The sequence below is a fragment of the Stegodyphus dumicola genome, chromosome 2, assembly GCF_044657685.1.
Source record: "Stegodyphus dumicola isolate Sdum_Otavi_A_Nest chromosome 2, ASM4465768v1".
NCBI classification, from domain to species: domain Eukaryota; kingdom Metazoa; phylum Arthropoda; class Arachnida; order Araneae; family Eresidae; genus Stegodyphus; species Stegodyphus dumicola.
Window position 1 is genome coordinate 88,205,918 of NC_140769.1, and position 20,077 is coordinate 88,225,994.

General features: G+C 29.3%; 1 protein-coding gene across 20 annotated transcripts; it reads right to left on the reverse strand.

Annotated features, from left to right (window-relative positions):
• Positions 1-53: 53 nt before the first annotated feature.
• On the reverse strand, positions 54-15,413 carry LOC118183841 (uncharacterized). 20 transcript variants are annotated; one of them, XR_015039475.1, is made up of 6 exons: positions 14,578-14,713; positions 12,603-12,708; positions 10,194-10,268; positions 5,646-5,710; positions 2,370-2,428; positions 54-417 (listed from the first exon to the last, which is right to left on the reverse strand). XR_015039475.1 is itself a non-coding variant. In XM_085810851.1 (3 exons), exons 1-3 carry the CDS (start codon positions 14,742-14,744, stop codon positions 375-377), a joined length of 174 nt encoding a protein of 57 aa, XP_085666977.1. In that variant the 5' UTR covers positions 14,745-14,825; the 3' UTR covers positions 54-374. The 20 variants fall into 20 exon arrangements, 4 of the variants coding, with proteins under 4 accessions (XP_085666977.1, XP_085666974.1, XP_085666976.1 ...); XR_015039481.1 differs by lacking the exons at positions 10,194-10,268; positions 14,578-14,713 and adding an exon at positions 14,720-14,825; XR_015039479.1 differs by lacking the exons at positions 5,646-5,710; positions 14,578-14,713 and adding an exon at positions 14,720-14,825.
• Between the last annotated feature and the right edge of the window lie 4,664 nt (positions 15,414-20,077).

Consider the following 20,077-nt stretch of genomic DNA (forward strand, 5'->3'; position numbering starts at 1 on the left):
GTAATAATAATTACAGTATATTAAAATTTGCATAAAACAACACACTGAAAATATTAGCTTGCCATATTTTTTATTTCAAAACCATTTAATATGCTAAAAAAAGCTATATTTAACAGTCAAAAATATTAATTTTATATTCACAAATAGAAAAAATTAGCAATTATCTGTGTACAATCATATGCCTTTTGAGATTTTGTTTTGTGGTGAATCCAGAAGCACAAAGACAGCATTTATAAGGCCGTTCACCACTATGAACAAGTTTATGATTATTAAAACTAGTAGTCCTTTCAGTGGAATAGGAACAATGTGGGCATTTGTAGCGGTATTTTAATATCTTATGTTCACGTCGATGTACAAGAGCTGTAGCTAAGGATTCAAAACAGATGTGACAAATGCTGCAAAAATATTTTCGAGCACCTGAAACAAAAATGATAAAATAATCAGACTCAACTGAAACATCAAATATAAATAAAACAGTATGTAAATTATACCTCATATGATTGTCTGTACTAAACCATGAAAATTACTGTCATGAAGAACTTTTATTTTTATTCAAAATGAAATACACATGCAATACAAAGTTTTGGATATGATCCTATAACTCTTTAAGAGGTTAATATAATTAAATTATTAAGTAATGTTTAGTTTAAAAAAACCTTTAGAATATTGTTTAATTTTGGATTACATCATTTATTACAAAAGGTTAAAAATTCTTTATGCTCAACTGCATGTGTTAATTCTTTTATAAAGCTCAAAACACTATATATAAAGTAAATAAAAAGACCATTCATTTCAGAGCAAATGCTTTACACAGATTCTCAAGATTTCTTGTACATACTGTGTTTATTATCAGTGAAGAACTGTATGAATGATAATCAAAAATACAAAATAAAATTTCAAAGAAAAATATGGAATACATCCATTCATTGCTACTGATCAGGCACCTAAGGGGTAACAAAAATAAAGATGCCACCTGTGATCATGTCTAAAAGGTGACAGATAAAAACAGACAAATTTTCAAAGGCACACAGCATGGATACATAAGGTTAATTACAGCATAAAATTAAATAAAATGATAAATGCACAGAAGTCAAAAGAATATTGCTGCTGATTAGAAACAAATTAACAAAAAGGTTATTATATATAGTCATTTGAAAACTTCTGCCTCCCAAAAACAGCTACAAGATTTTTTTTAATATACTTATTGTTATCTGTAATATAGTATCTTTAAAATAGTAATATAGTAATGTTTCTGATGTGCACTCTTTTGCCATCCTCTTGTCATGTATAGTCTAAAGGAAATATATCCATAAATGAATATAATGCAAATATAATTAATACAATAATTTTAAATGCAAATTAATAAAATGAATATAATTTTAATAAAAATATATCATTTAAATAGATTTAATATTAGCAATCATGCATTCATCATACACTTTATTAAAAAAGAATTATATTCAGTTTAAGGCAAAAAGTGCTAAACAATTTTGTCACTCTTCTGTTATCAGGATCGGATTTAAAAATGTATGTATATATGGCATGCATTAATGGATGGATGTATTCATGTATATATGTACGTACATATCTGTATGTATACACACACACACAAATATATGCACATACAAATATGACTGACATAAAATTCTTCTAAAATAAGAAACAAACTTTTTTCTGTTAATTATTTCATCAAACAATAAAAGAAATAGAATGACATACTTTAAAAAATTTTTCATTGGCAATATTTACTTCAAAAATTATAACACTGATATGAAAGATAAAAACAATATTTCAGTTTAATGATCAATATGCAACACTGTCATCTTTTTCAGAAAATTTTCTTTTCTTAGAATGGAAAAAGGTCCCAGAAATGTTAATTTATAACAGGCAGAAAATTTTTATAGGCAGATGATAAACATCATTTTGTATTTAATGAATGTTTAGAAATAACAGTCTACAGTACTATTTATATAAAACTAAATATATGGCTTTTAAAGACAAAAAAATAGAACTCAAAATGATTTCAAGCAACATATGGGAAAAGATTAATTGAAAATAGTAAGAATGATTAGTGTTTAAATAAATTAATACTAACATTGGTTTTACTTAAAAATAATTAGAATTATATACATCTAATGAAACTATCACAAGCAGCTAACAACATACAGCTATACATACAGATAGAGAAAGAAAATACTATAAACATTTTAACATATAATAGAAACAGCTATTACTTTAGATGCCAAAATAATGATTGACTGAAAAATACATATTTAAAATTACTATTAATTACCATAAGAAAAATGTTATCACAGTACATTAATTTAAAAGATCAAAATATTTTGCATTAGTATTAGAAAATTTATTACATCAGTAGAAGTAATAAATTGCAACAGTATCCAAAATTTAGGCAGCTGCCACCTTTTATCTATGGAAAGAAATTTAAAAAGAAAAAGCATTATTTAAGAATTAACATACATTTAATTACATATAATTACTAGTTACAATTATTAATAGCCGAACTCTTTCAAACCATATGATTTTAAGAAATTAAAGTTAATTTAAAAAATCAGAAAGGAATTTTTCAGAAACACATTTTTCATATTAAGGGTAATAAAAATGCAGGAAAGCAGACTTGTATAATAAACATGTAACTAGATTATTCTTAACTTTAAAAAAAATATACTAAAATTTTGAAACAACAAAAAATAAAAAAGGTATTTGACAATACTTCCCAATGCAAGTTATGTACTAATTTCAGTTTTACAAATAAAAATTTAATATAGCATTGGAAAAATTACCTCATATGAAAGGTACTGATTATTAGGTAAAATAAAAAAAAAAAGTGATATGCAAAATGACAGAGAAACACAAATAATGTTTCAAAAATTATAGAAAATGTCAAAAAAAAATTTTTTTTTTTTAAATGCAAGTTAATAAAGAACAATTATGCAACTGGTACTTACGTATTATTAAAACTACCTTAGCAGAAATCACGGTACTTTGCTGTTATCGGGACCGGGTTTAGAAATGTATATATTTAAGTATGTATGTGCATATATCCGAGTGTGTATACATATACATACGTATGTACTCACAATATATACATGCATACATGAAGACATCCATCCATAGGTACACGCATACATTTCTGAATCTGATCCTGATAACAGAAGAGTACTGAAATCGCCAAACTCTGACAACCATGCACAAAACAGTTCTTTAGGTAACCATTTCCACTGTAAGCTGCATTTAAAAAATTCAACAAATCACCTTTTATTTCAGTAAAAAATCACGAAGCTTGTTGCAGTAATATGTAGGTACCAAACAACTTTTATATTTTGATAATAAGTTTTCTTTCTGAAAACATTCTGCGTATATTTTTAAATTTTAATATAATGTTATTTAATATTTTGTAATTCTTTATTATAACAGCTCCTGTTTTATAAATGGTGCCAAGATTATCAAAAAACTGCAATGCAAATTCAAATGGCCAGTAGTCCTAAGAACAAATCATTTATAGTTTGCTTATAAGAGAAGGACTCCAAGTGAATGATGTGTTATCATATTTTCTTTTTTCATATAAATGTTTACAATTCACAATCACTCGTAATTCTCTCATCACGAGTACAGCTCAAGTTATTTTACATGTTGGCACATTTTTTTTAAATAAAGACATTTTAGAAGTGTTTGATTTACTGAGACGTGATGAAGATTTTATAGCTTTCTTCCAAGAAAGATGCATTTTATTTCATATTCAATTACACAGGAACAGCTATTAGATAAGCTACATATCAATGAATACATTTGAAAGTGCAATATGAAAAGTTGCAAATTAAGAAAAAGCATATGTTTTGGCAACTGGTTCAATAGTTTCAGAATAATGTTTGCAACCACAGCAATTACTTTTGGGCAAAGGAAATGACGATGGGAGAAGTTACTCAACCTTTATGAAAATATAATTTTTGACTAAACAGTTTTATGAGAGAGGTGTATTCTCTAATCTGACAACCAAATAAGCAAATACGTGGCCATAAAATAAAAATTTATTCATATGGCGAAGAAAAAAAGCTAGCAGAGTTTTTCCACAATGCTTGAGATTTGGCACATCATACTGAGAAACTGGTAAATTCTTTCTCACTTAAATACAGAGACAACCACATAAAGGGGGCAAATCACCAACTATATACAAGAAGAATCAATGATTTATTCAGATTGTTCGCAAGCATATGAAAAGAGGAACTAAAAAAAAAAAAAAAAAATAGGTTAGAGACATTTTATTGTGCATCATTAATTGTCTTTTGTTGATCTAACAACAGCAGCTCATAAACAAAGTGTCAAAAGATTGTGGCACTCAGCTCACCGGTGCAATAAAAATGAATGAGGCCTGGTGCACCATCATAAGTGTATCTTATAGAGTTCATATGGCGAAAGTTCTTGAGATGAGAAAATGCTTCTAATGTAAACATGTAATGCATTAAAAACAATCATGGAAATATGGCAGACACAAAGTGTATGCAAGAAGTAAACATGTATATGGCAATAGTCCTAGCACCAACTTGCTATTTAAAAATAAAGGTCATAATAATAAGGAAATACCAGGTTTTCAATATGTTGTTACCAAAATTAATATGTTTAATTTTTGCATAATTAAGTAACTGATAAATACTAACCTTATTACTGTTACTTCCACTTACATTATTAAGCATACAACAAATATTTCATAAGAAATAAAATAAATCATTAAACAAAAAATTATATTTTGAAACAAATAAGATTATGGTTAAAAAATCATCTCTAAAATATCTAAATTATTTTTTGTATCTTAGCATACAGACACCCCCCCACTTTCAAAATATGAACAAACCTGTTCTCAGAGGTTGAAATTAGTTCAATTGAAAAGATAATAATAACATTTTATGGCAATTTTGGAAGGACTACAAATCAATACTGTGTACAGAACATCCAGAATGCTTGTGAAGATTTAAAACATATGAATGGAAATCTACTTGAAAATGTATGTGCTCCAATTTTGTTCAAGATTATCATGGTTTTTTGGAAAATTAAGACCCAAATTCTAAGAGTTTTTTAAAGAAACATCTGCTGTGCATGATATCATATAGGGTTATCCTTTTATTTATAATAAAATAATTTTTTAAAAAAACTAATTAGACACTTATTTTCTTAAGAAAGACATTTCAAAAATTAGTGTTGCTAGCCAATCTAATATACTGACTTCTTCCACCTCTCATACAGCCTCCTCATCACATGCTCTGTTTACTTGACTAGCGTCTCAAAACAGAGATGGCTGTGAACGGCTCCCTATGAGAAAATTTTTTGAACGAACTGTGCATGCGCCGTTTCTTTTTATCGCCAACAAATGATGGTAAACCTATTGTAATTTCTCGCCAGCGTTTCTCGTTTCATTTGAATTAGAATTTCATTTGAATTTGTGTTGTCAGTGAGATTAATAACAATGATAATAAAAAAAAGTAATTTCAAATGTTTACACAAGGAAATATTTTTTGCTCTTTTTCGCACTATATATGCTATCATCGATAGAATTCAAGAACTTTTAGTAATTAGGTCAAAATTAATTTTTTGACCTAATTACTAAAGTAATAACGTGTAAATTTCAAACTCACAAATTTGAGTACAGATTTTCATCAGATGTCTGAAAGGCAGTTACTATATTTCAGTACAGCAAATCCTGGAATATAAAAGAAAAATAATTTAATTGAAGTCTATTCTTCAGCTTCATTCTAATTCCTATCAGTACATCTCTCTAAAACAGTTTATTACAGAAGTTTCAGATGTAAAAGAAGTTCATAAAAGTATTGATCAATGAAATTATTTCCAATGGTCAGTGAAATTGGTTGCAGTTTCAGACACTGTTGCAGAAGTTCTCACATACAATTGCTGTTTATTGTGCAAGTAATATTCAAACTAACTAAAGTGCTTGCATAGATTTCTGCATCTTGGAGGAAAAATTGGAACATTAGTGGAAACAAATTATGTATATATTGATACTGTAAAATTTGGGAGGTTTCAAAGATCCAGCAGAAAATATGGTGGCATTGATATCAGTTGCATATTTACTTTTCCAGACTATTATATCTGAAAAGTACGAAAAGCATTTCATCTACACCATCAGCTTCTTACAAAAATAGCTGAGGCTCATCTCAGTTAGTTTTGTAATATAGTATGTACGTATTAGTAAAAGATGCTGTGAATGTAATTTGCTGTACAAGGTAATAAACATGAGTGTTGTCAGGATTTCTAAATATATGTTTGAACAATTATGTACAAAACATTCCTTCAAATTCACTTGAAAGAAATGAGGAAACGAAACTGAAAAAATTCAAGAATCAGTAAAAAGCAACTTTTTTTTATATTTGGATGATATTTTCTTAATGCTATGTTTAAAATCACAATTTCTTAAACTGTTTGTTTTAAGTATACATTTATACTTCTTGCAGGGTTAAAGTGGCCTAAATCAACATCATTTATTATATTATAAATAATGAAACTTTGTCATTGTACATTACTTATATAAAGAGAAACATAAAGTGACATAGTATGATAAGTTAGGTTTGTAAAGGTAATTGAAATATTTTCATTGTGCAAGACTTGTATGCTTAAGAATTTTTCAATCTTGGTTTTATTTATCATATAAAACATCACAATTCAAATAAAAGTACTATTTTGTGGTATAATTCCATTATAAGGGCCGTAGCAAATTGCAGCGAAAACGTATGCGCAAAATCTAGCAAAAGCAGCGATTTCACACCACGTAAATTTAAATAGTTCTATAGTATTTGTAAGTCACCGCCCACACGATATATTGATTAGGGAAGCTGACTGCGATACCACAAGGCCTGGGCTCGAATTCCGGAGAAGGCATGGTTATAACTGCTGGTTCCTTCATAGATTTTTCCGCACACCCCTATTGGTTTATTAGGTGCCTCCATAATAAAGTGACCACCACCTGGCCTTAGTTGTGGCCAAGCTGAAGGCCCGCCGTTGGGAAGGGGGAAATATTTGTAAGTCGCCATTGAAATACTGATTTATTTTTTTTTTAATTCTTTTTTGATAATGATATGGATCTAACAATTTGGGAATTGCCCAATGACAAAATGTCTGCAATAGAATTTTTTCAAAGAAAAGACATCATTCATTATAGAATATTATGATCGAAAAACCACGAGATGAAATTATGTTTTAGCGGTAACTCAATAGCGAAATGGAGGTGCAGGAATGAACCTGTATTCTGAAGAAAGGATTAAGAAGTCAGATATTGGATCAAAGGAACGAAAATCCCCTTCCTTGTAACTGATAGGCAGGCTTACCTATTTTTGGTATCAAGAGATGACATCTATTGAATTTTGTGAACTCCAACTGAAGATGAACCACAATACAACTGTAGACTGGAAGATGTGCATGAGGTGTGTGCCATAGCTTTATTTCTCAGCCTAAGTTGAAATTCGGCGGATGTGGAAAAAATTATGAAGCAGACGAAAGCCTTTTCAGTAGAAGCAAGAATAACGTTGGACGTGTTTTTCTGCCACAATGGGTCTTACGAGATTTAAACTGGTGATCTATAATCCGGAAAAATCGATAACCCGGAATTGCCGAAGTCCCGACGAGTCCTGATTAACGACTTTTGACTGTAGTATGCGGTGTAACTGAAAATCGAGTAAAAACATTTTATGATAAAATTATTATATCTGAAACTGCAAGATAATTTTCTTTTTTCCCTTTTTGTAATTTATTGTGTACTTTTCTTTATACCTTTCTATTAAAACTTGTTATTGAGTTCTTACATTTCCTTATTTTTCAAGTGTTAGAATACTATATGAAATTTTCCTGCAGTATAATTGATTTTTCAGTAAAATAAAAATTTATTTTTGATTTGTGCAATATTCTTACTTTATGAAATCACAAAACTTGTTTAAGAACTACAAAACTCGTTTAAGAACATCTTATTACAAATAATGTTTAAACATTTAATACTTCTAAAATCTAAATTTATAGGTGATGAAAGCATAAATGAAGAAGTACGTCGTACTCAATTAATCACACTACATAAGAGAAACATTTATGAAAGTCAGTAAACATGTATTGCTACTATTTCACCATTTTTTTTTTTTTTTTTTTTTTTAATTTGCATTTTTAAAATTCTCTAAAATAGGGCATAAATAATATAATGATAGAAATAAAATGACTGCATAATAGGTATATAAAGGGGCTGAAATCTGATGTAAGAAAGTTAATTTTATTATATTATGCAACGATGAATTTCAGTCATGAAGTTGGAAGGTTTGTTTAGAAGGAGATTCTGATATAACCCTAGAGCTTCTGTGGAAGTTTATATTGTTGGTCGTGAGGCATCCCTCCTTAAGGCAGATATCTGTAAAATACTTTTCCATAATCCAAATAATCCTAATCCCTTAGTTCTCAGTGAAGGTATTCCTTCTGTTAGGTAGCTAGCACACATTTTATCATTCTCAATTAAACTAGCAAACCTCTTTAAATGTAATAGCTTTCATTTCCATAGAACATTTTAAAATTTAGGAAAATATTTTTTGTTATCTACATGAGCATTAAAGTTATATATGAATGGAAAATACTCAAATAATTATACCAAAACTAAATAAATTATGGTTATTAGAGAAAAAATTCTGAAATTTGTAATTTTCTTTTTTTGGTTTGTTAAAGATGTCTTCAAATTAATCCATAATAAAATTATTACTTTCAGGTTAGGTTAACTTCATATGGACTATCTGCCTAAGGAAAGGGATGCTTCCATGGAGGACCTTTCTTAGGGAAACTAGCACCCAAAGTATTTATTTTCATGACAGGAATTTCTCTTATTTTGTTCTCAGAAGCACTATCATAATATTCGAAAAATGTCTCTTCTGCCTAGTGATGGCTCGGAAACTGAACGTGAATGATTTCACGGAAAGAATTTTAATATTTAACTGTTCAGTTTTCATTGTTCGCAATGAACGCTGTCTAAATAGCAGATCTTTCATTTTCAGCATTTAAAACAGTTATCATATGCGTGAAAAATATTATTTATATATAAAGTGAAAAAGGAACCACTCTCACATTCGATTTTTCCGATAATTGATAGAAACAATGCCAAGTGCGCATAATAGTCAAATGTAGTAGTCCAATGATCATTTGAAAATAAATACAATTCACTATGTCCGTGAGCATGCGCATAACGTGCCTTCCGTAAGGAGCCGATCGCAGCCATCCCTGTTTTGAGCCGCTAGTCTTTACTTGTGGATAAGTCTTCAGATGGCTAGTCAGATGTTAATTCACCCCCTACCCATGTAAATATCATCTATCCTCACCCCATCCACAAATGCCTCAAAGACAGCAATTTAAGATATGTACTGTGTAATATTTAATTGTAATGTGTTTAAAACTTAAAATGCAGTATTTTTTTTAGCATTTTTTAATTGCTTATTTGATAGTGATAATAGCTAATTCAGAAGTCAAACAACAAAAATCAGCGTTAATTTACAAAATTTTGACTAGTTTCGATGGTTTTACCAAACCATCATCTTCAGCTGCAAAACCGCAAATTATTTGTATGGTTTTGTTGTTTTCTGAATTAGTATTTATTCGGCGTGTTATTGTGTCTTAGTGATAATAATAATAGCTCTTATGTCATAAGCAGTGTTAGGAGATATGTGTAGTGAATCTAGTAACATTTTATGAACAATCATTCAGAATGTAATTTATTTGTATGGTGAATAGCATTTTTTATTATATGTCCAAATTCTTTGTAAATAGAAAATACAAAATTAAAACACACAGAACACTTAAAATTCAATTTTGTCTATCAATATTACCACAATATTTAGTATCTTTTAAACAAGATAGTTTAATGTAAGAGTATAATATAACACTTTAATAAAATTTACATACATTGTAACTAATTTTAAAAATTCACTAGATTCACTAAATTTAAGAGTGCTCACAAAACTCTGCCAGAGGTTTGCAACTTCTTAACCCAATTATAAACACATACACTAAGAATAATAAATACTAAGCATATCTAATTTATAAGAGTAAACAGAAAATCTCTAACCATAAAAAAAAAAATTTTTTAATTAAAAAAAAAAGAGAAAGACGAGGGCACCACAACTTTCTTATATGGGCTATTAAATTATACATACTTTTGGCAGCCTTCCTTGAATTACTCGAACTTAAGTAACTGATATCTCAAAGGAAGTTGAAAATGACATCAGAATCTGCAAATTTTGAAATTATATATCCCAGTCAATTTTTGATGTACAGGAGTCAAAAATCTTATAATTTTATTTTTTCATAACTTTCCCAAATATGAGTATAGAAACCAGAAAATTACATTAAACGTCAGACTTCATTATTTGTTGAAAATTCCCCCCCCCCCTTTTTTTTTTTTTTTTTGTTATTTGACATTGTCAAAACATAAAAATTTTTGACATTTAAAACACTTTTGTAACTGGAAGCATATGACTGTAACCAATAACAATAATACAATGACTGGAAAAAAAAAAAGTTGCACAGTTGCAACAAAAAAAAAAAAAAAAAAAAAAAAGGCCAGGTAAGGGCTTTTAAGCTGGGGAAGATATATATATATATATAAAAGTAGCAAGACAACTTGAATTAGAGAGACTTTAGTGGTCAAGAATTTTGCGCATTGAGCTGCAAATTTTTTTAAAATTTAATAAGTAAGAAGAATGTTAAAAAGGTAACGCTAAAAAATATGTTTTGACACTATAGTTCCTTGGTAAAAATGTAAAATCATGTCACAATTAGAAATAATAATAAAGTAGTAAAAACTATCTCATAAAAATTAAAGTTAAAAATTACAAATCGAGATGACTTCAACATAAAAAAAAGGGTGATAAAAAATACAAAAATTTTAACATACAAAGAATTTTAAACAACTCTTTTAAAATTAAATATATTTCAAATACACAGTAAATATGTACAAAAACATGCCATAAATGGTAAATAGCTCAACTTGAGGTTAGAGCCGGATTTATCAAAGGAAAAGCAACTCAAATCCTGAATTAAGTTAATGCCTACAGTGCATTTTGTGAAACAATAATAATTGAGATTATAAATGTAATTTCACTAATAGAAAAGTCCAACTCAATAATCTAAAAAAGTTCGGCAAGTCTCAATTATATCATTCCTTTTCCCGATGCTATATATATATTGGGTTTTAATGAAAGTTTCCCGCCACTGCAAATATTCTCTGCGCAAACAATTTGTGTTGCTCTGAAAAATCATATTTTGTCAAGCAATTTTTGGCATTTGAAAGAAACAGGCTTGCTTTAGAACACTGTGTTGTGAAATCTGTAAAAACATATCGCTATCATTAAGTAGAAGATGTCTGAAATGAAACTATTACGCTACCAGATTAGTATCATCATTTACTTCCAGTTTTGTTGCAAAAATTCAGCTACAGTATATCACCAAATCTTGAGTACAAATAGGTACTAATGTTGTATTATATGACTATGTGAAGGTTTGGTACCGAAAGTTCAAAAACAAGGTCTATGACATTCAAGAAACAGAGTGCTCTGGCCAGCCTACTGATGTTGATGAGGCCTGCCTTCGAGAACTTGTGGAAGATCATTATGCAACTACTCGAGAGCTTGTAAGGAGTTAGACGTTAGTGCCATGTACATTAATCATGCTATGCATCACATAAACTTTATGTACAAGTTCAATTGCTGGGTGCTGCATGAGCTGATTCAAGAAGATAAGGGCAGATGTGTTCAGGCCTACATTAATCTGCTCGAATATCAATGCAAGGACAAAATTCTGAACCGAATCATTATTTTAGGGTGAAAAGTGAATTTACTTGAACAACTAAAAAAGATGGGATTGGTCATGTCCGGTGGGCTCGTCGGCAGTGTCGCAAAGCACAATTTTATTATCAAAAAGATAATGCTTCGTATCTAGTAGGATTGCCATGGTATTATCTATTAAGAGTAATCAGGAAATCTCAAATATTAAAGAAGGGGGAGATCTCTTAAGCAGCTGTAAATAAAGGGGAAGATTTTTAGAAAGCATTGAAGTACTTTCTGACTACCTTCCACTGAAACTCGTTGCTGAATCTGGAGAGCATTCATCAAAATAGTAGGCAATTTTGGAGAGAAATGTTTGTTTGAATATTTTTACGTTTAATTCAATGACACATCAAGTGCCGCCTATGTTTTCACAATTTTCTCTTTCCATATAAGATATAGTCACTTCTCAGTTTTTAATGTGCTAGTCTTCCCATATATGCAGGAATCTATTTTCATTAAAAAAAAAAAAAGTCAAGACACAACACACAATTTCAGCACCAAAATCCTAAAATGAGAAGAAAATGAGCCATATGATGCCTTAAAGAAAACCACATATATGCACAATGTTTGCAGAGAGTAAAAACCAAGATTTTGACAAAGACAATGAAACTGCAGTATATGATTCACAGCTATGTTAAAATGCTGTAGTTCCCATAGGAGTTATCATAATCTGCATTCGCACTGCTGAAAATATTCAGAGAAGTGGAAATTGTCTGAAAGGTGATATTATATGAATACCTGGGGTTGCCACATAAATACTTTTGGGCAACATGGTGCATTGCCTTGATACTTTTTGCGGCTTTTCTGGTAGGATGTTGATAATCAGAAAGTATCAATAAAACATCTGAAAAAGAAAAACAAACTCAAAAATGATATTAAAACATGAAATTATATAAAATACAGGAAAAAAAAGAAAACCAATTATTTTGAAGTTCCAATCTGTACTGAGTGACTAAACTATCAAAAATGCTAGTGACAGGAGTTACTGGTTGCTGATCAGTACTGTTATATTTGCACAGTTTTCTAACTTCATGTATTACTTACTGTTAATTGAAAACAGACATTTATACATCAATTTAAGCAAATACTGGCAGAAGTGAAAAACTTTACTATGAGCACTTTCCTTGGGATATTTTAGATTCCTAACTCTATAATAAAAAACACTATGACAATAAAATAAAACTTTGAAATTAAAATTTCCCTGCTATCTTTTAGAGTTTGTGAAAACATCAGGTAATCATATATGTATATTTAAAAGAACTAAAATAAAATGAAATATAATTATTCATATTTTAAACCTGATGACACAATTGGTTGAAAGATTTCCTCTATACCACTTAGTTTGTTCTGTAAAATATTTAATCTTTTAATTAATGTTAATGACTTTGAAGTCATAACTTTTTGATTGTTAAAATAAATTATAATTGAACATAAAGCAAAATGAATTTTCTGGAAGTATAACATGCATTAATGGCTCTGAAGTGCCACAGGGAAAGAAGAATGAATAAAACTTCAATTCACAGTAATTTTCACACATTTAGCAAATATTAAAATATAATTTAAGTTTATTATGTAAAACAAAATCAACTAAGAGAAGTTCACATTCCATCTTTATTCATTATTCTGGATTTAATTTATATACCACTGTTCAGATTCATTTAAAAAATAATTTGATAATTTGAAGATTTTGATAACTACACATACTGAGAATACTAGCATATTGTTACATCAGAATGAAATATTATGGCTCTTATATAATTTTCACAATCCTTTACACAAAAACAAAATACTTGCTCAATATTCTTACTTAAATTTTTGATAATACGGTATTTTATTATAGAAACAGAGGACTAAATAAATAAAATAAAGACTTCTAAGAATACAGTCAATACAGAGATAGCTTAGATCCCTGATTTACAAATCCAACATACGCTTTATGTCGTCAGCTAATTTTTGGTGTTTTGCAAAATGTTTTGTAGATTATTATTTTCTTACAGAATCATAAATTTTAATTCATAATTATTAATAAGCAGTTATTTATTTGTTAATTTTACATTATTTATTTCGAATATTTTCCATCTTTTTCAGCAACCACAGACATTTGGCTAGCAAAATACTGCCAATTTAAAAATTATAAATATAATGATGAAAAGTTTGAGAACTGCCCGAGATATAAAAATCTACTTGAAATTAACACAGTCAGGCTTGCATACCATCATGATTAAAATATTAAAACGTTCACCTGAATTACGCATTAATAAAAGGTTTCGGTAAGTATTAGTAAGAACAAGTAGATATATAAAAATGATGAAAAGTGATTTTAAAATTAATCAAAGCTTTTTTTATATATACGGGAAATGAAATCGCAAACCATTCACAATAAAAGGAAAAAATTTATCAAAATTAATGGAAAACGCTAGTTCATTAAATTAAACATGTAACATAAATTCTTTGTTAATCATATTAATAAGAAGCCTCCCAAAATTAGCACCAAAGAGAGAAATTTTCCACAAAGCAATAGTATAGCTGTATCTAATTGACAACTACAAATTCTTTGTGTCATTTCATTTGCTTTATCGCTAATACTTTATTAGAATTTTTTTAATTATATAATTATCACTTTACTCATTTTAAGTAAATATTCTGCGTTCTATATAAATACAAAATAAAATAATAATAATAAACGATATATATGTATTTTAAGAAAATTTACTAATGATAGTTTAACTTCCTTATTTTCATTAACATTTTGCTTTTAAAGCGGTATATCCACATTCCAAAAATTAAAAGTGATCAAGGAAAATGTATACATAAACAACGCTCAGCTGTTTGACAGCATTTATTTGAAAAATAACCTTGTTGCCAATCATTTCTAAGCATATTTTAAGCAAATGTTGTAAATATCAGTCGGCGCTAAATCCCCAAACACGGAGAGAGGTCCCGTGACATGCATATTCACAAAGCCTACAGACCTTTTCTACTATGGTGTGCTCCGATTGGTTAAAACAGGAAACGTAGGGTTACAGAATCTTGGTCTTGGCGATTTTTGTTTCATCGCCGTTGCTATTTGTGTTTGAGGGTGGTGTATCAAAACGTGTTGATATAAAAATAGCGCATACTGGAATAAAATATAATATTAGTCATACTTACTCATAATTTAAGAAAAACGAATATATATCCGACAGCCTTAAATGTTTATTGAATGTTTTCATTTGGTTTATGTTGAGTATTGATTTATTTTACCATATTCCTCCGCTATCTTCAGAAATGGTTTAGTTTAAACCTTGCATAACTGTGTGCTGTGAAAGTTATATATTTTCCTTTCGTTATACATTTTCATTGGGGATGCCTAAATTACAATAAACATATTAAATTCATACAGTGTAAATGCTCGGCTTTCTAAGCAACATATATATGTAATACGAGATACCATCGCGATTAAACCTCAGCCACAAATAAATATTTCAGTTATGATGTGACAGGCTTTCCAAAAAATATAAAATACATTGTGATATTACGAACAGAATTACCAAACTTTCATCAGTCATTTCTCCTGTATAATTCTCTGATGACATGATATCCATCTTTTCTCACTGCTATCTTAGCATATTAATGGTACAATAATCTGAATTGAAATGATAGTGGCAAACCATGAAAAAGAGCTGCACAATTGTCTTGTGGACTGACTGTTAATTTGCTATTCATAAAGATATCTGGATTAAGCAATGCTGAGTTCCAAAATAAATGTATTTATCCGTATATTTTGAAACTAACCTAAGTTAATGCAAATTTGATTTTTTTTAGAGTTTGCTTTCCTGAAATAGTTATAATAATAAGTTTTAGGAATATATACATGAAATAAAGTTGTATACTGTATGGCATGTTTAATACTTTCAACTCCTGTTTGTTCAAATTCTATGAAATACAATGTTATATTTCATTTTGTGCATAACATAAAAATTTAGTTAAAACTTCTAAAGCATATATATTTTGCAGTATCTTAAACATAATTTTAGTACAGTAAGACCCCGCTTAACGCGGGGGATACGTTCCATCAAAGTAGAGCGTAATGCGAAACAGCGCTAAACGAGGCTATCTTTACATGTAAATATTGGGGTAAGATGGCTAGGAAATTGGTTAGGTATTAAATTTAAAAAGTATGTTTTTTTAATAAAAAATAAAACCAAACATTTATTTCTTAAAGCCCAAATTAATACCACATTATTATTTCTTGCAAAAATAAAAACAAAATATAAATAACAAAACGAATATTCTTAAAAAAAACAAATAAAATTCTAAGTCAGTCATATTTAGTTAGCCTTCCGCGTTCGTTTCGGCATTCTTTTCCAAAACAAGCCTGTTTTATCAACATTAAAAACCAATTCTGGAGGATAGTTTCCTTCTTCAATTATTTTTTTTTAATATCGCTGGAAATTCAGCCACCGCTTTTGTATCACCACTTGCTGCTTCTCCTGTAATCTTTATGTTGTGAAGGTTATTTCGATGTTTAAATCTATTAAACCATCCTCGACTAGCAACGAAAGTTTCACTTTTGTCAATTGTCTCAGCCTGAATGTAATTAAAAATTCTTCTAGCTTTTTCCATTATGATAGATTGGCTTAATGGCATATTGCGGTCAATTTCGTCGTCAATCCATATAGACAGTCGTTTTTCCATTTCCTCTATGATATTATTTCTACAACGGGTAATTCTAGTTGCAGAGCTTGACGTAGTTGCAGTTGTCGATGACAGTATTTTTCTTTATTCTTCATGATGGTCCTTATTGTTGAAGTTGGCAAATTCAATGAAGCACTAATTAGAGTTTGACGTTCACCAGAATCTAATCTTCTAATCACTTCCATTTTAGTTTTGAGTGAAATGCTTTTTCTGGTTGCTTTCTTTTCTTTTTCATTATCACCCATAGTAAAAAACTAAAGATCAAAATATTTGACACTGTAATATAGTATTACATATGTAAATTAATACCTACTTACAATAATGTCAACAAATGTTTCCAATAATAAAAATATGTCTGTACAATACCGCACCAAACAAGAAATACAAGTACACTCTTTCGGATATGTATTTGAAACCCATCGCTGCATAATATTTCGGGGAATCTCCGTATGCTGCGAGCGATTTCGTGGAATCCCCGGGTTAAAATAAAAGAGCGCTAAACCGAAATAGCGCTAAACGAAACAGCGTTAAGCGGGGTCTTACTGTAATATGAAATGGAAAGAACAATTTGTCATTAAAAATTTTCCCTTTCTATTTATAGTATCTGACAGCTATATTGCATACTGAACTGAGAAGCAGCAATAAATTTTGTCTTCCAAATAAATATTTCTATATATACAATAGTAAAATACTGTACACAAAAAAGTGAAGTAAACCAGGTCAATGCGTAGCATCTTCCCAGACGGTTTTCCGTCTCTCGAGATATTTTTGTCAATGTGACTGCAGATTTTGATCCGTCCTATAGGAATTTTAGCACTTTAGCATAGCTGAGGAACCTGCAGTTTTCACCATTTTTGGAAAAATCTCTGACTTAAATTTCTAGACACATATAGAACAATGTGCCTCCCTTAAAGTAGCTCTTTTTTTTCCTTTTAGTATTTTGGTGCTGAGGTTGTGTGCAATGCCAATTTTGTGCAGTTCTCTGATTTTTAAGCAAAAACTGGTTGCTGTTTACACAAGAACAAAAGCACATACACACACAAAAAAAGTGTGCATATTTCATATGGGAAAAGAAGAATGTAAAAAAATTGCATCACTGACGCATCCCCAACCAAATGTCTCTCCTTAGTTTCGGCAATGAGTTTGCACTTTTTGGTGGGGATTCAGATAGTTGGGAAGTATCGAACAAACTTATATGCTTTACTAATAAACTTTAAATAGTTTCATTTTCTTATTTTAACCCTTTGCAGTCATATATCTACTCTCAACCACCAAAGCATTTTTACCGTTCCAATCATTTGTCTGTTGTCAACTACCACGGCAAAGAATCATATTTATCTCATATTATTTTAATTATATTGATCTCATATTATTTTAATTATATTGATCTCATATTATTTTAATTATATTAAGCAGAGAAGCTTCATAATGTTGCATATTAAGTGTTACTGTTCGTTAAATGAAAATTAGTTCTGAGCATAAATCATTTATAACTTACAATTTATGTAACTATGTTAAAATAAAGATTCTATATTTCATATGACTTATTTTAAATTGGCGGAAATTCTTGGTAGTTGGTTGTGGTTACAGCCAGGACTTAGAAGAGAAGGGCTAGCTCATAGAGCTTTTCCCCCCTGAAGCAGAAAGTGAGAAGTGATGACGTAGCCATGATGACACTGAGCGCGCAGATGCAATTCACAGCTTGAAAATTAGCGATTTTGAACCAGCGTTTGAAATGAGCTGTGTGTGAAAGATAGCTATAATTTAGAAGAGACAATGTTACTGCTTTATGCATTTTAGACTGAACCATTAAAAAATTTAATAATACTTACTCAATTTTAAAATAATAGATAAAATGTGCTACTCTTTTAACATAAAGTTCCGTGGGTTTTTTTCAATTTTTATTTGCAGGTTTTTTATTTAATGAACGTTTATTTCTAATCATTTCTTTATCTGCATGTGAGCTGAGAGAATTTTTATACTGCTTCTAAGATAACTATAATAGCAGCTATTTAAATTTACTCAAAAAACAATTTTACATTGACATAGTTTTAAACATATATGACATATATGGCAACATTTCTGCTAACCTACGTTTGATTTTTTGCCTAATTGTAAATTTTACATTGTTATAATTCCCTTCCGATTCAATATAATAATTTTTTTAAATAATTTTGTAATTTATACTTATATCTATATTACAATTAAATAAATGTATGTAAGATTGTTACTTTAATTTTGACAAAATAGCTTTACTCAGAGTACCTAATACAGTTATTTAATTTTTCAAAAGTGTGAGTAAAGGAAGCAAGTCTTTTTATGCCAATTACTTTGATGTTTTATACTATTATATTTTATCTAGAATGCTAATTTAGCACAAAATCTAATCAATAATTAGTTACAAAGGATACAATAAAAATAACTTTAACAAGTACTTAACAAAATTAGTTTGTTAAATACTTGTTATTCTTGTTGGTACTATTCATAATACCGAAGATATTATCGATTAACTCATAGAAGTCAGATGCTTTTTGATTTCCTGTGGGATGGAGTATAGCTTTTGCCGTACTTTTTGAAAATAATGTTTTCTCTGGAGCGACTTTTTGTCTCTCGTTTCCTTTGACCATTAAATAATTCGGTTTTAGTTTGTGACATAATTTGATTTCTTCTCAATCTCTATTTAAAACCTCTTTAATAATAACAAAATTTAAAACAGTTCCATCTTCTAAAACAAATCCTTTATCTAAAACGTGGTTTCTCAGTAATTTGAGGCAGAGCGCGAAATGAGACCTCTGATTAAAACAAACTGCACATTTTGAAAAGAACCGAGAACTTGGTCCAGTTTAGAGTCATAGCAGAGTTTTCAATCTAGATGCATTTCGTCGAAACTGAGAACGCATATTTTTTCTACAGAATACAAATATTCGTCTCTTTCCTTCTTTAGAGTAAGAACATCACTTTGAATTCTTCGACTACACTAAAATTTAGCGCACCATTTCTTTAATTTGCTAATACTAGGTAAAGATATTCCAGTTTTTTTTTCTTAATTTTTTTTTCTTTCCAAAAATCATAGCTTTAAGATGACAGAGCTCTTATGACAATGCAACGTGAAATATCTTCACTAGTCCACCTGATTTTTTCCTTCTTTTTCAGTAATGTATTAATCTGCGTCTTTATAAAAATAGGCTTTAGACATTTTTTCAAATTCTCCGATTTGTGCTTCTCCCCCTAATTTCGCTATTTGAGATTTTAATTTCTGATACCAATTTCTGTCTAGATGTCGTCCACCTTCTTTGCCGCTGAACAAACATTCTAAAATTTTTCTTTTCTGTATTTTTCAATACTTTAATACAATTTTCTAAGGATATTATTTTGTTCTTCAAATTATCAATGCATTCTTGTTTTTCCTTAAACTTAGGGCATTCAGGAATATCTATATTTTCATTTGTGAGTTTTATTTCAAAATCATTAAAATTTGATTTACTATTGTCATCATCAATTTCGGTTTATTATTGTCATCATAATTTACTTTCGGC